The sequence below is a fragment of the Oryctolagus cuniculus genome, chromosome 11 (assembly GCF_964237555.1).
Source record: "Oryctolagus cuniculus chromosome 11, mOryCun1.1, whole genome shotgun sequence".
NCBI classification, from domain to species: Eukaryota; Metazoa; Chordata; class Mammalia; order Lagomorpha; family Leporidae; genus Oryctolagus; species Oryctolagus cuniculus.
In genome coordinates, this window is record NC_091442.1 from 23,605,382 (window position 1) to 23,620,931 (window position 15,550).

At 41.7% G+C, this 15,550-nt stretch overlaps 1 protein-coding gene across 5 annotated transcripts in view; it reads right to left on the reverse strand.

Annotated features, from left to right (window-relative positions):
- The window catches only part of ITCH (itchy E3 ubiquitin protein ligase), a 126,407-nt gene that overhangs the window by 19,708 nt on the left and 91,149 nt on the right, over nucleotides 1-15,550 (reverse strand). For all 5 annotated transcript variants that reach the window (XM_070051924.1, XM_051846160.2, XM_070051923.1 and 2 more), the window contains 4 exons: nucleotides 13,145-13,304; nucleotides 12,839-12,972; nucleotides 12,378-12,518; nucleotides 337-457 (listed from right to left, as the gene is read on the reverse strand). In XM_070051924.1, the coding sequence (XP_069908025.1) occupies nucleotides 337-457; nucleotides 12,378-12,518; nucleotides 12,839-12,972; nucleotides 13,145-13,304 (556 nt within the window). The remainder of the gene's footprint in view (nucleotides 1-336; nucleotides 458-12,377; nucleotides 12,519-12,838; nucleotides 12,973-13,144; nucleotides 13,305-15,550) is intronic.

The window sequence follows — 15,550 nt, forward strand, 5'->3', positions numbered from 1 at the left end:
AAATAAAGATCTTTGTCTTTCCATCTTTCAAATAAAAAGGAGAAAACAACTGTATCTACATTACTCATGAACATTAGTTTCCATGTATGGTGTTATATGCAGGGAAAGAAGTCACACAACTGTAAAAGAAAAGCCCTCACAGTAATATTTTTTGGTGGGGTTGATGCTCTTATCTTTGGAGAAATTATAGTTTTCTTTAACCACTGGGAAATTTCAAAACATCTTGACAGCATAAAAAATACTATTGCCATGTAAAAGGTGAAAAAGTGATACCTTAAGATACCTGAAAAGATTATTACCAGCATTGATTTGGGAGAACAAAGGAAAACTCATTACCTCTAATTCCTTTGCATCAAAGTATTGCAAATACTGCTGGGGAAGAATTTCATTAAAGCCCTCAAAGAAAGCTTGTGTCTGTTCTTCAACACCTCGAGACAACCTCCATTCAGCTACCATTCTGGTAAAGAAATATAAAAAAAGCTATCAGAAAGCTTATAGATCTAAAGCTTTAGATTCTGAATATTGAAATAAAAACCTTAAATGTGTACAATGAAAAGCCTCAAATATATGTCAAAGTAGAGTATAATGAACGCCTCTGTACATGTGACTAATTCTATCACAATGCTATCCTTATTTCATCTATGCTTCTACTTATTCCTTAGATGTAATTTAATTTTTTAAAAGTTTTTATTTATTTATTTGGAAGTCAGTTACACAGAGAGAGAAGGAAAGGCAGAGAGAGAGAGAGGTCTTCCATCCGATGGTTCACTACAAAATTGGCTGCGATGGCTGGAGCTGTGACAATCCAAAGCCAGGAGCCTGGCGATTTTTCTAGGTCTCCCACATGAGTGCAGGGGCCAAGGACTTGGGCCATCCTCTACTGCTTTCCCAGGCCACAGCAGAGAGCTGAATCAGAGGTAGAGCAGCCAAGAGTTGAACCCACGCCCCTATGGGATGTTGGCACTGCAGGCGGCAGCTTCACCAGCTGCACCACAGAGCTGGCACCAATATAACTTACACAAATATTTTAGTATATGTCTCTATAAGATGAGGTTAATCTCTAAAAACACAATCACACCATAAAATGCACCAAAACAGGGGCTGGCGACATGGTGCAGTAGGTTAATCATTTGCCTGCAGCACCGGCATCCCATATGGGTGCCGGTTCCAGTCCTGGCAGCTCCTCTTCCAATCCAGCTCTCTGCTATGGCCTGGGAAAGCAGTGGAAGATGGCCCAAGTTCTTGGACCCCTGCACTCACATGGGAGACCGGGAAGAAGCACCTGGCTCCTGGCTTCAGATCTGTGCAGCTACGGCCATCGTGGCCATCTGGGGGGTGAACCATCGGATGGAAGACTTTTCTGTCTCTCCCTCTCACTGTCTGTAACAATACCTCTCAACTAAATAAAATCTTAAAAAAAAAAAAAAAATGCACCAAAACAATGAACAATAATTCCTTAATATCAGATAATCAGTTCTCAAGTTCTGATTGATTCTATTTTTAGAATTATTTGAATCAGACTCTAAAACAAGTATATACATCGACAGTCTTATACTTTTGATTTTTCTTCCTCATAGTTTGCTTTAATAAAAGTATTTTTACAGAAAGCTCTGTACAAAATATTCTAGATTTCACCCTTGCCTTTCTTCCAACCTTCATCTACATCTATGTATCTTAATAGACTTAAAATCACACAAATGCATAAACTGACCTTTTCCATGTTATAGACTATTTACTTTTTTTTTTTTTTTTTTTTTTTTGACAGGCAGAGTTACAGAGAGAGAGAGATAGACAGAGAGAAAGGTCTTCCTTCCATTGGTTCACCCCCCAAATGGCCACTAAGGGCAGTGCACTGCAGCTGGCGCACTGCGCCGATCTGAAGCCAGGAGCCAGGTACTTCCTCTGGTCTCCTATGCGGGTGCAGGGCCCAAGCACTTGGGCCATCCTCCACTGCCTTCCCAGGCCACAGCAGAACTGGACTGGAAGAGGAGCAACTGGAACTAGAACCCCAGGGTGCCGGCACCGCAGGCGGAGGATTAGCTAAGTGAGCCATGGCACTGGCCTACCTTTTTTTTTTTTTAAGGTTTATTTTATTTGACCGTAACGGCCAGAACTAAGCTGATCTGAAGCCAGGAGCTAGGAGCTTCATCCGGGTCTCCCACGCGGGTGCAGAGGCCCAAGGACTTGAGCCATCTTCTACTCCTTCCCAGGCCACGCAGAGAGCTGGATTGGACTTGAACCGGCGCCCATATGGGATGTCGGCACTGCAGACCGGAGCTTTAACCCGCTGCTCCAGAGGCTCCACAGCGCTGGCCCCCAGACTATTTACTTTTATAAAATTCTCAATGAGGAGCCAGCGCTGTGACATAGCAGTAAAGTCACCATCTGTAGTTCTGGCATCCCATATAGGTGTCAGTTCAAGTCCCAGCTGCACCACTTAAGATTCAGCTCTCTGCTTTGGCCTGGGAAAGCAATGGAAGATGGCTCAAGTGCTTGGGCCCCTGCACCCAACCCAGAAGGAGCTCTAGGCTCTTGGCTTTGGATCAGCTCAGGTATGATCATTACAGTCACTTGGGGAGTGAACCAGTGGATAGAAGACCTCTCTCTCTCTCTTTCTCTGTAACTCTTTTCAAATAAACACATCTTTAAAAAAATTCTTAATGAGCAACAAGTGTGTATTTTAAGCATTTGATTCTCTGGCAACAACTTATAACTTTTAGAGTTCTAAGGTTTATTTAGAATTGAAATTTTGGAAAATGCAAGTTAGGTAGTAATGGACTAATCTTCCTGGCAATTATAAATGCTGGGTATACTATAAAAAGCAAATGTTTGAAAGCATCCTCAAGAAATGGAAAGCAGGCCCCAAATGGTGGGAATGAGATTCCCAAAAGGAAGATATTAGCATCCTAGAACAAGCAGACCTACACTTAACAAGTTTTTTTCCCCAGATGTCATGTTCTGATTGACAGAACAATGAGAGCTCAATGAGAAAGCAATAGTTTTACTGCGTTGAAGAGATACAAATGGGCGTTTGAACCTGCCACACATCTAGGGGAAAATTCCAAAAAGAAGGAAGACAAAGACTGAGCTCCCAAATCTGCACAACAAATTCAAATTCTTAGGTGACTCCTAAATGCATATGACACAGGCTGATGAGACACCAAAAAATCCTGTCGACAGCAACAAATGGAATATCAAAGGCTTAGGTAGAAATTTTAAGTTACCTTGTCTTGGAGAGATAACAATTTAAGAGTTTACATCTCAGAAATGTAGAGGGCCTCAGTAAATACCTTGTGCTTTCCATTGAAAGGAGTATATTCTAGGAATAAGGGTTACATTTTACAACTGAAAGCAAAGAAAGAAGACTGCTCGAGCAAGTTTCCACAGGATCAAAGTGATCTGTCCTTATTTCAGCTACCTGTCAGAACAAACTCAATTCTCTTTGTGGAAAGGAAAAAGAACCCAGAGTTCCTACCATGTATTATCCACACACACACACACACACACAATCACTACACATACAGCAGCAGTAAAACATGACCCATAACCACAAGAAAAAGTCTACAGAATAAGCCATACAGATGATCCAACGTTGAATGCCAAAGCCTTTAAAACACCTACTTGAAAAGTAGTAAAGACCTCTTTCAGGCCCTCGGTTCCAAGATGACAAAGAAGGAACAATGCACAGCCTATTTGCTGGACTAACTGTGCTTCATGCATGCCGATGGATGAGACCCTGAAGAAGTTCATCTGGGGAAGCAATAGAAGATGGCTCAAGTGCTTGGGCCCCTGTACCCATGAGGGAGACCTAGAAGAAGTTCTTGGCTCCTGGTTTCAGTTAGGCCCAACCCTGATAATTGCAGCCATTTAGGGAGTGAACCAGTGGATGGGATCTCTGTCTTTCCCTCCTCCTCTCTACCTTGGCCTTTCAATAAAATAAAATAAATCCTTAAAAAAAAATTGTCATTCAAAACATAATGGAGGAGAGAGTTGACAGAGCCATCTCTGAATTTTTTTTTTTTTTTTTTTTTTTTTTTTACAGGCAGAGTGGATAGTGAGAGAGAGAGACAGAGAGAAAGGTCTTCCTTTTGCCGTTAGTTCACCCTCCAATGGCCGCCACGGCTGGTGCGCTGCGGCCTGTGCACCGCACTGATCTGAAGGCAGGAGCCAGGTGCTTCTCCTGGTCTCCCATGGGGTGCAGGGCTCAAACACTTGGGCCATCCTCCACTGCACTTCCCTGGCCACAGCAGAGAGCTGGCCTGGAAGAGGGGCAACCAGGAAAGAATCCGGTGCCCCGACCAGGACTAGAACCCGGTGTGCCGGCACTGCTAGGTGGAGAATTAGCCTACTGAGCCGCGGCGCCGGCCGAAGTGAGTGATTTTGATACCTATGTGCCTCCCAAGCTATATGTGAAGCTACATTATTGTGTGAGTTGTGCCATCACATCAAGATGGTCAGAAATCGATCTCATGAAGCCTGCAAGGGCCAGACGCCACCACCCCGATTTAGACCGGCAGGTGCTGCCTCAAAGCCCAAGTAGGATGCATAGTCTTTAAGGGCTGAAGGAAAAGTATCCTCTGTAAATATAAAGTGGAAATGGAGCAGGCATTTGGCCTAGCTGTTAAGACACTGTTTGGCATATCCTCATCCAATATTGAAATGTCTGGGTTTGGGTAGCAAGTCTACTCTGGATCCCAGCATTTCTGCTAATGTGCTCCCTGGGAGGCAGCATGTGATGGCTCAAGTAGTTGGGTTCTTGCCACCAAAGAGGGGACCTGGATTGAGATCTAGGTTCCTGGCTTTGGGCATTTGGGGAGTGAATCAGCAGATGGGAACTCTGTTGTTCTGTCTTAAATAAATAAGTAAAAATTAAAATACAAAGTTTCAAAGCAAAATGGATCTGTGGGAAGAAGTGAAATGGTGATGTAAGTATAAAAAAACAAAAATTTTCAAAATTTGAGGAGCAGGTGTTTAGCCAAGCACTTAAGAAGCAGGTTAAGTAAGATGCCTGTACCACATATTGAGGTGGCCCAGTTTGAAGCTTGGCTTTATCTCCTGACTCTAGCTTCCTTCTAACACAGACCCAGGGAGGGAGCCATGATGGTTCAAGTAATTGGGCTCCTATCACCCACGTGAGAGACCTGGATTATTGTTACTGCTTTAGCCCCACATATGGGGCATGACCCAGCCGAATGGAGCTCAGTGTGCTTATCAAATAAATAATATATTTTAAAATGTTTCTTGATTACTTACAGCAATAATATGGGTATTATGAGATATTTATAACATGTAGAAATAAAATATGACAACAACATTACAAAGGGCTGAATGAGTTAAGTGGAATCATGAGCTTTCTATAATTGTACTGTAGAAAGATACAAGATTATTAATTTTAGATAAATAGGGATAAGTTAAATATGCATATTACTATAACCATTGGATTTGCGACTAAAAAAGTAAAAAACAAGTATAATCAATGAAAAGATGCAAAAGTAAAAACTGTTCTAAAAGTCAAAGAAGGCAGGAAAGGAGGGACATGTAGGAGCTTGGGAAAAATTAAAAACAAGCTGGTGCTATGGTATAGAAGATTACGCTTCTACCTACAGCGCTGGCTGCTCTACTTCTGATCCAGTTCCCTGTTAATGTGCCTGGGAAAAGCAGAGGAAGATGGCCCAAGTACTTGGGCCCCTGTATCCACATGAGAGACCTGAAAGAAGATCCTGGCTTCAGCCTGACCCAGTCCTGGCTGTTGCAGCCATCTGGGAAGTGAACCAGCAGATGGAAGATTCTTCTCCTCCACGCCTCCACCCCCCATCACCTTCTCTTTCTGTATCTCTGCCTTTCAAATAAATAAGTTTTATTTATTTTAATTTTTTATTATTTATTCAACAAATAAAGTTAGACAGTGTGAGAGAGAGACACAGAGAGAAAGGTTGTCCATCCACTGGTTCACCCCAGATTACCTTTTTCAAAAAATGAAAAATAGTTGGCCGGCGCTGTGGCTCACTTGGCTAATCCTCCGCCTGAAGCACCAGATTCTGTCTCAGTTGCTCCTCTTCCAGTCCAGCTCTCTGCTATGGCCTGGGAAGGCAGTGGAGGATGGCCCAAGTGCTTGGGCCCTGTACCAGCGTGGGAGACCAGGAGGAAGCACCTGGCTCCTGGCTTCGGATTGGCGCAGCCGGCTGTAGTGGCCATTTGGGGGGTGAACCAATGGGAAAGGAAGACCTTTCTCTCTGTCTCTCTCTCTCTGCCTAACTCTGCCTGTCCCAAAAAAAAAAAAAAAAAAAAAAAAAAGCAAGGTAGATTTGTGAATAGCAAAAACAAATATCAATGGTCAAAGGCCAAGCATATTAGAAGTAACACTAAATATAAACATACTGAACACTCCAAGTATAAAACAGATTATCAAGCTGAATGAAAATAGTAAGACCTAAGATTATGCTGCTTACAAGAAAACATATTTAAATCCAAACTCATAGGCAGAAAGTAAAAAGGTAGAGGAAAATGTACCATGCATATAGTAATCACAAGAAAGCTGGAGTGGAGATATTTAAAAAGTAGATTTTAGGATAAGGAATATGAACAGAAAGAATGAGGAGTCAATTCATCAAATACATGTAAGGATGTACTAGTAAAAGCTTTAATACACAGAAAAAATGATGTGCCTAAAAGAACATAATTTATTGTTAAGAATTCAACATTCCTCATTTAATTGATGGAAGAAGTAGATAAAAAGGATATAGAAGACCTTTATATTACTATCATTTAATGTGACTTGACATTTATAAAATATTAATCTAACAATGATAGTTTATACATTCTTTTCAAGTATACAAGACAGACCATATGTTGGTTTATAACACAAACTTTAAGGACTGGCACTGTGGCACAGCAGGTTAACGCCCTGGCCTGAAGTGCTGGCATCCCCTTATGGGTGCTGGTAGGAGACCCGGATGCTCCACTTCCAATCAAGCTCTCTGCTGTGGCTTGGGGAAGCAGAATAAGATGGCCCAAGTCCTTGGGCCCTTGCACCCATGTGGGAGATCTGGAAGAAGCTCCTGGCTCCAGATCAGCACAGCTCCAACTGTTGTGGCCAATTTGGGAGTGAACCAGCAGATGGAAGACCTACCTACCTCTCTCTGTCTCTCCTCTCTCTGTGTAACTCTGACTTGCAAATAATAATAAAAAAATCTTTAAAAAAAACCCCACAGGGCCGGCGCCGCGGCTCACTAGGCTAATCCTCCGCCTAGCGGCGCCGGCACACCAGGTTCTAGTCCCGGTTGGGGCACTGGCTTCTGTCCTGGTTGCCCCTCTTCCAGGCCAGCTCTCTGCTGTGGCCAGGGAGTGCAGTGGAGGATGGCCCAGGTGCTTGGGCCCTGCACCCCATGGGAGACCAGGAAAAGCACCTGGCTCCTGGCTCCTGCCATCGGATCAGCGTGGTGCGCCGGCTGCAGCGCGCCAACCGTGGCGGCCATTGGAGGGTGAACCAACGGCAAAGGAAGACCTTTCTCTGTCTCTCTCTCTCACTGTCCACTCTGTCAAAAAAAAAAAAAAAAAAAAAAAAAAAAAAAAAAAAAAAAAAACAAACCCACAAACTTTAAAATGTTTAACAAGAGGGCTGATGTTGTGGCACAGCCAAGTTAAGTTGCTGCCTGCAATGTCAACATCCCACACAGGTATCCATTCAAGAATCCTGGCTGCTCTACTTCTGATTAGGCTCCCTGCTTAAAGGCCTGGGAAGACAGGGGTGGATGGCCACCTGCCACCCATGTGCGAGATCAGGAAGAAGCCCCTAGTTCCTAGTTTCAGTCTGACTCAGCCCTGACCATTGTAGCCATTTGGAGACAGAGCCAACAGATGGAAGATCTTTCTCTCTCTGTAACTTTGCCTTCCTTTTTTTTTTTTTTTTAAACAGATTTATTTATTTATTTATTGAAAGGCAAAGTTACAGAGAGAGAGCAAGAGGAGAGGCAGACATAGGTATTTTCCATTGGCTAGTTGACTCTGCAGATGGCTGGGCCAGGACCAAGCCAGGAGCTCCTTCTGGCCTGCCACATGGGTGGAAGGGACCCAAACACCTGGATCACCACCTGCTGCTTTCCCCAGAATACATGGAATGTCACACCAGCCCTACTTTGACTTTTTTTTTTTTTTTTTTGACAGGCAGAGTGGACAGTGAGAGAGAGAGAGACAGAGAAAAAGGTCTTCCTTTTGCCATTGGTTCACCCTCCAATGGCCGCTGCGGCCAGCGCGCTGCGGCAGGCGCATCGTGCTGATCTGATGGCAGGAGCCAGGTACTTCTCCTGGTCTCCCATGGGGTGCAGGGCCCAAGGACTTGGGCCATCCTCCACTGCACTCCCTGGCCACAGCAGAGAGCTGGCCTGGAAGAGGGGCAACCGGGACAGAATCCGGCGCCCCAACCGGGACTAGAACCCGGTGTGCCGGCGCCGCAAGGTGGAGGATTAGCCTAGTGAGCCGCGGCGCCGGCCCAATTTTCAAATAAATAAATCGAAATCCTTTTTTTCCCCCAAGATTTATTTGTTTATTTGAAAGGCAGAGGCAGAGAAAGGGGAGAAGGGGTTCTTCTATCCACTGGTTCACTCTGCAAAGGGCTGCAACGGCCGGAGCTGGGCTGATCTAAAGCCAGGAGCCAGAGGTCTCCTCAGGGTCTCCCACATGCGTGTGGGGGCCTAAGCACTTGGACCTTCTTCCACTGCTTTCCCAGGCTATAGCAGAGAGCTGGATCAGAAGTGGAACAGCTGGGACTTGAACCAGTGCTCACATGGGATGCTGGCACTGCAGGTGGCAGCCCTACCTGCTATGCAGCAGTGCTGGCCCCAACTGAAATCTTCTTAAAAAAATGTTTAAAAGGTCTGAAATAATACAAAGAATGTTTTCTGATCATAATGGAATTGAATTAGAGAACAACAGAGAGATATTTAGAAAATTACATTTTAAAATTTCCAAATGAACTTCTATACACATTGTTGTACAGATGGTTAAGTGGTTGCTTGGGATGGCCACATCAGACAAGTCCCAACTACTTTGCTTCCAATCCATCTCCCTGCTAATACATCTGGGAGGCAGGGTAGATGGCTCTTGGGAGACCAGAATGGAGTTGCTGGCTCCTGGCTTCAGGGTGGCCCAACCCCAGCTATTAATGGTAACTTAGAAGATAGGTTAATGGATGGACTGATCTTTCTCTCTGAGCCTTTCAAATAAATAAGTCTTAAATTTTTTTCTTTAAACTGAATGATAACCAAAACCACAACATATCAAAATCTGTGGGTTGTAGCTGAAACAGTGCCTAGTTGGTACTTTAAAGCTTTAAATGAATCAGCATATGGAAGACCTCCCTTTCTATTTCTCTGTTGCTCTGCCTTTCAAATGAATGAATAACCATTAAACAACAATTCAGAGGGCTAAAATAAATGATTCATAAAGTACTCCCAAAATGAATAAATCAGTTATACGATGGACAAAACATTCTAATACTTTACAAAAGAGTTACAAAAATATCAATACATACAAACATAAAAAGTTACTCAATGCCATTAGTCAAGGGAGAAATGGAAATTTAAACCACAATGATACTATTGACTTAGTGGGCAGAATGTGAAGTAACTCTCAAATGTTTTCAGTAGGAATGTAAAATGCTACAGCCACTTTTGTAACTGTTTCTAATAAAGCTGAGGACCTACCCAAACAGGACATTATTCTTGGGCATTTACCCAAGAGAAAAACAAATATGTTAACCAAAAGATTCAACAAGAATGTTTCCAGCTGCTTTATTCATAATAGCCCTAAACTGAGAAACAACCCACATGTTCATCAATAAGATAATGGATGTAAATACTGTGGAATACTCTCAACAATAAAAAAGAATGAAAAACTAATATACCCAACATGGCTGAACCTCACAAACATTAAATTAAAAAAAAATTGACATGAGTATAAACCATGCTTCTTGGGGCTGGTGCTGTGGCACAGTGGGTAAAGCCACTTCCTGCAGTGCCAGAATCCCATATGGATGCCAGTTTGAGTCCCGGCTGCTCCACTTCTGATACAGCTCTCTGCTATGGCCTGGGAAAGCAGTAGAAGATGGCCCAAGTCCTTGGGCCCTGCAGCCTTGTGGGAGACCTGGAAGAGGCTCCTGGCTCCTGGCTTTGAATTGGCACAGCTCCAGCTATTGCAGCCATCTGGGGAGTGAACCAGCCAAAGGAAGACCTTTCTGCCTCTCTGTAAATACGCCTTTCAAAAAATAAGTAAATCTTAAAAAAAAAAAAAAAAAAAAAAGCTTCCATTTTAGAAGTTCAAAATCACACACAGTTACAGAACTAAACTAATAAATAAAACTGGTTGCTTCTGGGTCAAGAGAAGGGAAATAGGTATGGTATTGCCCCTAATGGGAGACAAGAGGAAAGAAATGTTTCATAATTTGATTTGGGTCGTATCTACATGGGCACAATGTAATGTAAAGTTATTTACAGAACTGGTATTTATAAGTGTGTTCTAGTACTACTTCTACCTTTAAAATTCCTACATTTGGGTTGATACATATTTGTCAAAATTCAAACTATGCACTTAAAATATATACATTTTACTCTAAGTAAATGATGCTTCTTTTTTTTTTTTTTTCTTTGTTTTAAACGATTTATTTTGAAAGGCAAAGTGGCAGAGATAGACAGAGATTTCACATCTGGTTCATTCCCCAAATGGCTGAGAGAGCAGGGGCTGGGCCAGGCTGAAGCCAGGAGCCAGGAACTCCAGACTCCATCCTGGTCTTCCACATGGGTGGCAGGGGCCCAAACACTTGGGCAATCCTTTGCTGCCTTCCCAGGCTCATCGGCAAGAAACTGGGTAGGAAGCAGAGTAGCCAGGACTAGAACTTACACTCTAATAGGGGATACCAACATTGCAAGCAATGGTTTAATCACTAGCTAAGTCACAATGCTAGTCCCTTGCTTTTTTAAAAAACTACTAGGGACAAAATAACCAACAACTCTTGATATTTTAAGCAAACCAACATTGAAGAAGATACTAAAATCCTTTTCTGCTGCCCATTATCTTAAAATGTCATACTACCAATAACAAGACTATGAAACATGGTAAGATCTCTTACTTTTTTGTAATCTTCAATCATTCCCTCTTTAAAGCACTATATATGTCATAATAAAATCTAAATAGGTCAATACAAAAAAACATTAAGAATAAAAATATATTAGTCACATCTAAAGAAGATATTTTAAACTAATTAAAATTTTTAAAATAACAGGAGTGGGCATTTTGTGCAGCAGTTAAGACATTATTTGGGACACCTGAGGCCTATTACATGCCTGGGTTCAAGTCCTAGTTCTACTCTGCATTCTAGTTCCCTGATAAAGTGCACCCAAGAGACAGTAGCTGATGGCTCGAGTAATTGGGTCCCTATCATCCATGTGGGAGACCCAGATTGAGTTCTGGGCTCCAGATTTCATCCCGGCCCAGTTCCAGCTATTGTGGGCATAGGGAGTCAGTCAGTAAATAACAAATTGAAAAGCTGAAAAAAAATTTTAATAGATTATTTACCAATTAAAACTGATAATTGTCCATTGTATTTGGTAACAGTTACATTGCGTGCATCTTTTTTTTTTTTTTAAGTTTACTTATTTAAAAGGCAGAGAAACAGAGTGAGCAAGAGACTAGCTATAATTCATTCACTGGTTCACTTCCTTAATGTCTACAACAGCTAGGGTTTGACAGGCCACAGCCAAGAACAGGAGTTCAATTCATGTCTCCCACATGGGTGGCAGGGAGCCAAATACTTGCGTCATCACCTGCTGCCTCCTAGGATATACATTAGCAAGAAACTGGATCAGAAGTAGAAGAGGGGTTTGAATTAGGCATTCTGACATGGGATGCAGGTGTGCCACTGTATTTTCACTACTGTGCCACATGCCTAGCCCGAACTGTGCACTTTTAATTATGAAAAAATTCCAAGAGGAGATCTAGAAATCAGAATCTGAGAAAAAGCATATATGCTAAATTTAATCCCTGTTGGACACAACTGGTGTTGAGAACATTTGAATGAACTAGTAACTCTTGAGACTAGAAGTATAAGCTAATCTAAAACATCAGATTGAATAAACTATAAACAATCATTTTACTTATGAATTTTACAAGTATCTGTTATATGGCAAAGTGGGTACAGAATTGGTATTTAAAAGTGATTCAGCAGAAATTCTATCCTTAAAACTCCCACTTCTGGGCTAAAACTTGAAATGAAAAATAAATGCCCATATAGGAAAACAACAAAAATGTGATTTTTTTCCCAATAATATCTATTAGTACTTCTAGATAATTATCAATGGGCTATAGTCCAACAGGAGCATTCTCACCTGATATATTCCTCTTTATTTTCTTCTGTTACAAGAATATTGCCACCATTTGGTTTCAGATCATGACTCTTAATTTCACCTAGAATTTCTTTATCAACGGAAAAGTACATTTCCAAACCACATTCCTCAATATTGTTTTCTCTGCACAAAAGAAAATTAGTAGAATTTTTATAACTGCCAATTCAATTACAATTCAAAATTCTTTAGCTAAAGAACTCTTAACTAATTAACATTAAGCTACAATATCAAAACACAAGAAATTGTATGATTATTCTCCAAAGACATATTACTGCTGAAAATCTTAGGTGTATTTCTATAAAACTTATACTGAATAATCAGTTTGATGTACAGATAATTTAAATTCAATAAACCAATATATGCTTACAGTTTGGATAAGCTACCAATAACATAATGAAAGCATATAAACTATATTTTAAGAATTAATGTAAGCAGAAACTTACTTAACCCAGATGAGGGAATTATAAAATTCTGGATCAACAGATTCTAAATCCTTAAGTCCAACTGGTTTGTTCAAGATACGTTTATAAAATGGTAAAGAGAAGCCTGTGTCTATGAATTTCCCATGAAATAGAGCCTATGAAAAAAGGATACAATACCATGTAAGATAACATTTAATAGTCATTTTATTTTAAAATTTTAGATGAATTCTTCACTAGAAAAATTTCCTTATCTATTATGGCACATATAAGAAAATTTAGTATTGCTGAATTAGCAAAGTAAATGCACAGCTTTCCATCTGTACGTACCATGGCAATAAACCTCCCAATAAAGCGAAAATATTTCAGGTGATCTGGATTGATGTAAGAAGCAGGGTTTATCTGCAAGCAGTAGTTATCCTTCCCTGCATATTCAAACAGGCAATACATTGGGTTCAACACTTCATGTGACAAAAGAAAGAACCATTCTCTGAAATCAAAAGAAAATTTAGTATGAAAAATCTTACAAGTAATCACGCTAACAAATCAAAGAGCAGTGCCACAAATTTCTCAGGAATCTACTTTCCTTCTCCTCAGCTGGAGATAGTTTTTTAATCTCACATTGATTTTTTACTGCTTCTGTTCAACTCAAATCTATTTTTTTGGTTAAAGATTTATTTATTTATTTGAAACGCAGAGTTGCAGAGAGAGAGAAAGAGAGATCGATCTTCAATACACTGGTTCCCCAAAGGGCAGCATCAGCTGGGGCTAGGCCAGGCTGAAACCAGGAGCCAGGAGCTTTATTTGGTCTGCCACTTGGGTACAGAGGGCCAAAGACTTGGGCTATCTTCTGCTGATTTCCCAGGAGCATTAGCAGGGAGTTGGATGGTAAGTGGAGCAGCCAGGGCTCAAACCAGAGCCATATGGGATGCCAGCAGTGCAGGCAATGATTTATCCCATTGTGCCACAGTGCCGGCCCCAACTAGAATCCATTTTACAGAGATGATAATTACATAGTACTTATTATTATTATTATTATTATTCTTGACAGGCAGAGTTATACAGTGAGAGACAGAGAGAAAGGTCTTCCTTTTTCCATTGGTTCACCCTCCAAGTGGCCGCTATGGCCCGGCGCATTGTGCCGATCCAAAGCCAGGAGCAGGTGCTTCCTCCTGGTCTCCCAAGGACCTGGGCCATCCTCCAATACCCTCCTGGGCCACAGCAGAGAGCTGGACTGGAAGAGGAGCAACCGGGACAGAACCGGCGCCCCAACTGGGACTAGAATCCCAGGTGCAGGTGCCGCAGGCGGAGGATTAGCCTAATGAGCTGTGGTGCCAGCCAGTACTTATTATTATATGTCAAAAATCTAAGACATCATTGACACCAAAGGCATTTTTACTTGATAAACCACTTTCTTCAATTATAATGTAATATACACCTCAAGTTTAGATATATTAAAATGTGAAAATGGTGGTCTCAGAACTGATGAAATAGTATGTACAAGCAAGTTGTACATAATTCATTAATAGAGTGGCTAAAATAAGTCTAATATTCCTATTATTACTATTACTATACTAAGTCTAATATTCCTATTACTAAGTCCTGTGCTGATCCTCATCAAGTGCACCACTATTCCTTACATTTTTAAATGGGTATGAAAAATCTTCCAATAACACAGATGCAGTAAAGCACTTAACTCCAGTCCCTCATTTATTAGAAAAAAAGTTCTGAGAAGCTCTAACTCGAATGCTGTGAAAACATCAAACCATATTTTTTTTTTTTTTTTTTTTTGACAGGCAGAGTGGACAGTGAGAGAGAGAGACAGAGAGAAAGGTCTTCCTTTGCCGTTGGTTCACCCTCCAATGGCCGCCGCGGCCGGCGTGCTGCGGCCGGCGCACCGCGCTGATCCGATGGCAGGAGCCAGGAGCCAGGTGCTTTTCCTGGTCTCCCATGGGGTGCAGGGCCCAAGCACTTGGGCCATCCTCCACTGCACTCCCTGGCCACAGCAGAGGGCTGGCCTGGAAGAGGGGCAACCGGGACAGAATCCGGCGCCCCGACCGGGACTAGAACCCGGTGTGCCGGCGCCGCTAGGCGGAGGATTAGCCTAGTGAGCCGCGGCGCCGGCAACATCAAACCATATTAACATATGACTGTGGATACTAACTATGTAACATGGGTGAGTCTGATGTAGCCGATGTGGGACAACATGTGTGGCATCAACTTGTGCCCAAGATCTCTTTTCCTGTTAGTTCATGGCCTCTGATGATAATAATACTGACACTTTAAACTGCTACTCAATTTTTTTATTAGGAATGAATGATTGCCTTCTTCCTGCATTATCCTAAACTAGTAACTCATATTTACTTATCTGTGATTATTTCATGTATTTTGAAATAGTTTCATTTGAACTTAAACAGGATATAAAGAACTATTAAAGTATAGCTGCTAGTTAGTGGGCACATAAAGATTCAGCTCTGAACTGCACAGTAATCCTACAAAGGCAGATATTACTACTCCCAACTTCACAGGAGTTACTTGTCCAAAGGACATATTATTGAGGGCAGAAAAAATATGCAAATCCAGTATTACTCCAAAGTTCTTGCCTTTCCAACTGCCATTGCTAAGCCCACAAAAGAAAAATAATTAAATTTATTTACATTGAGGGGTAGAAGAGAAAACAAGAGAGAGTGAGAGAGACAGACAGAGACAGAGAAAGAGAGAAAGACAGCGCCCATC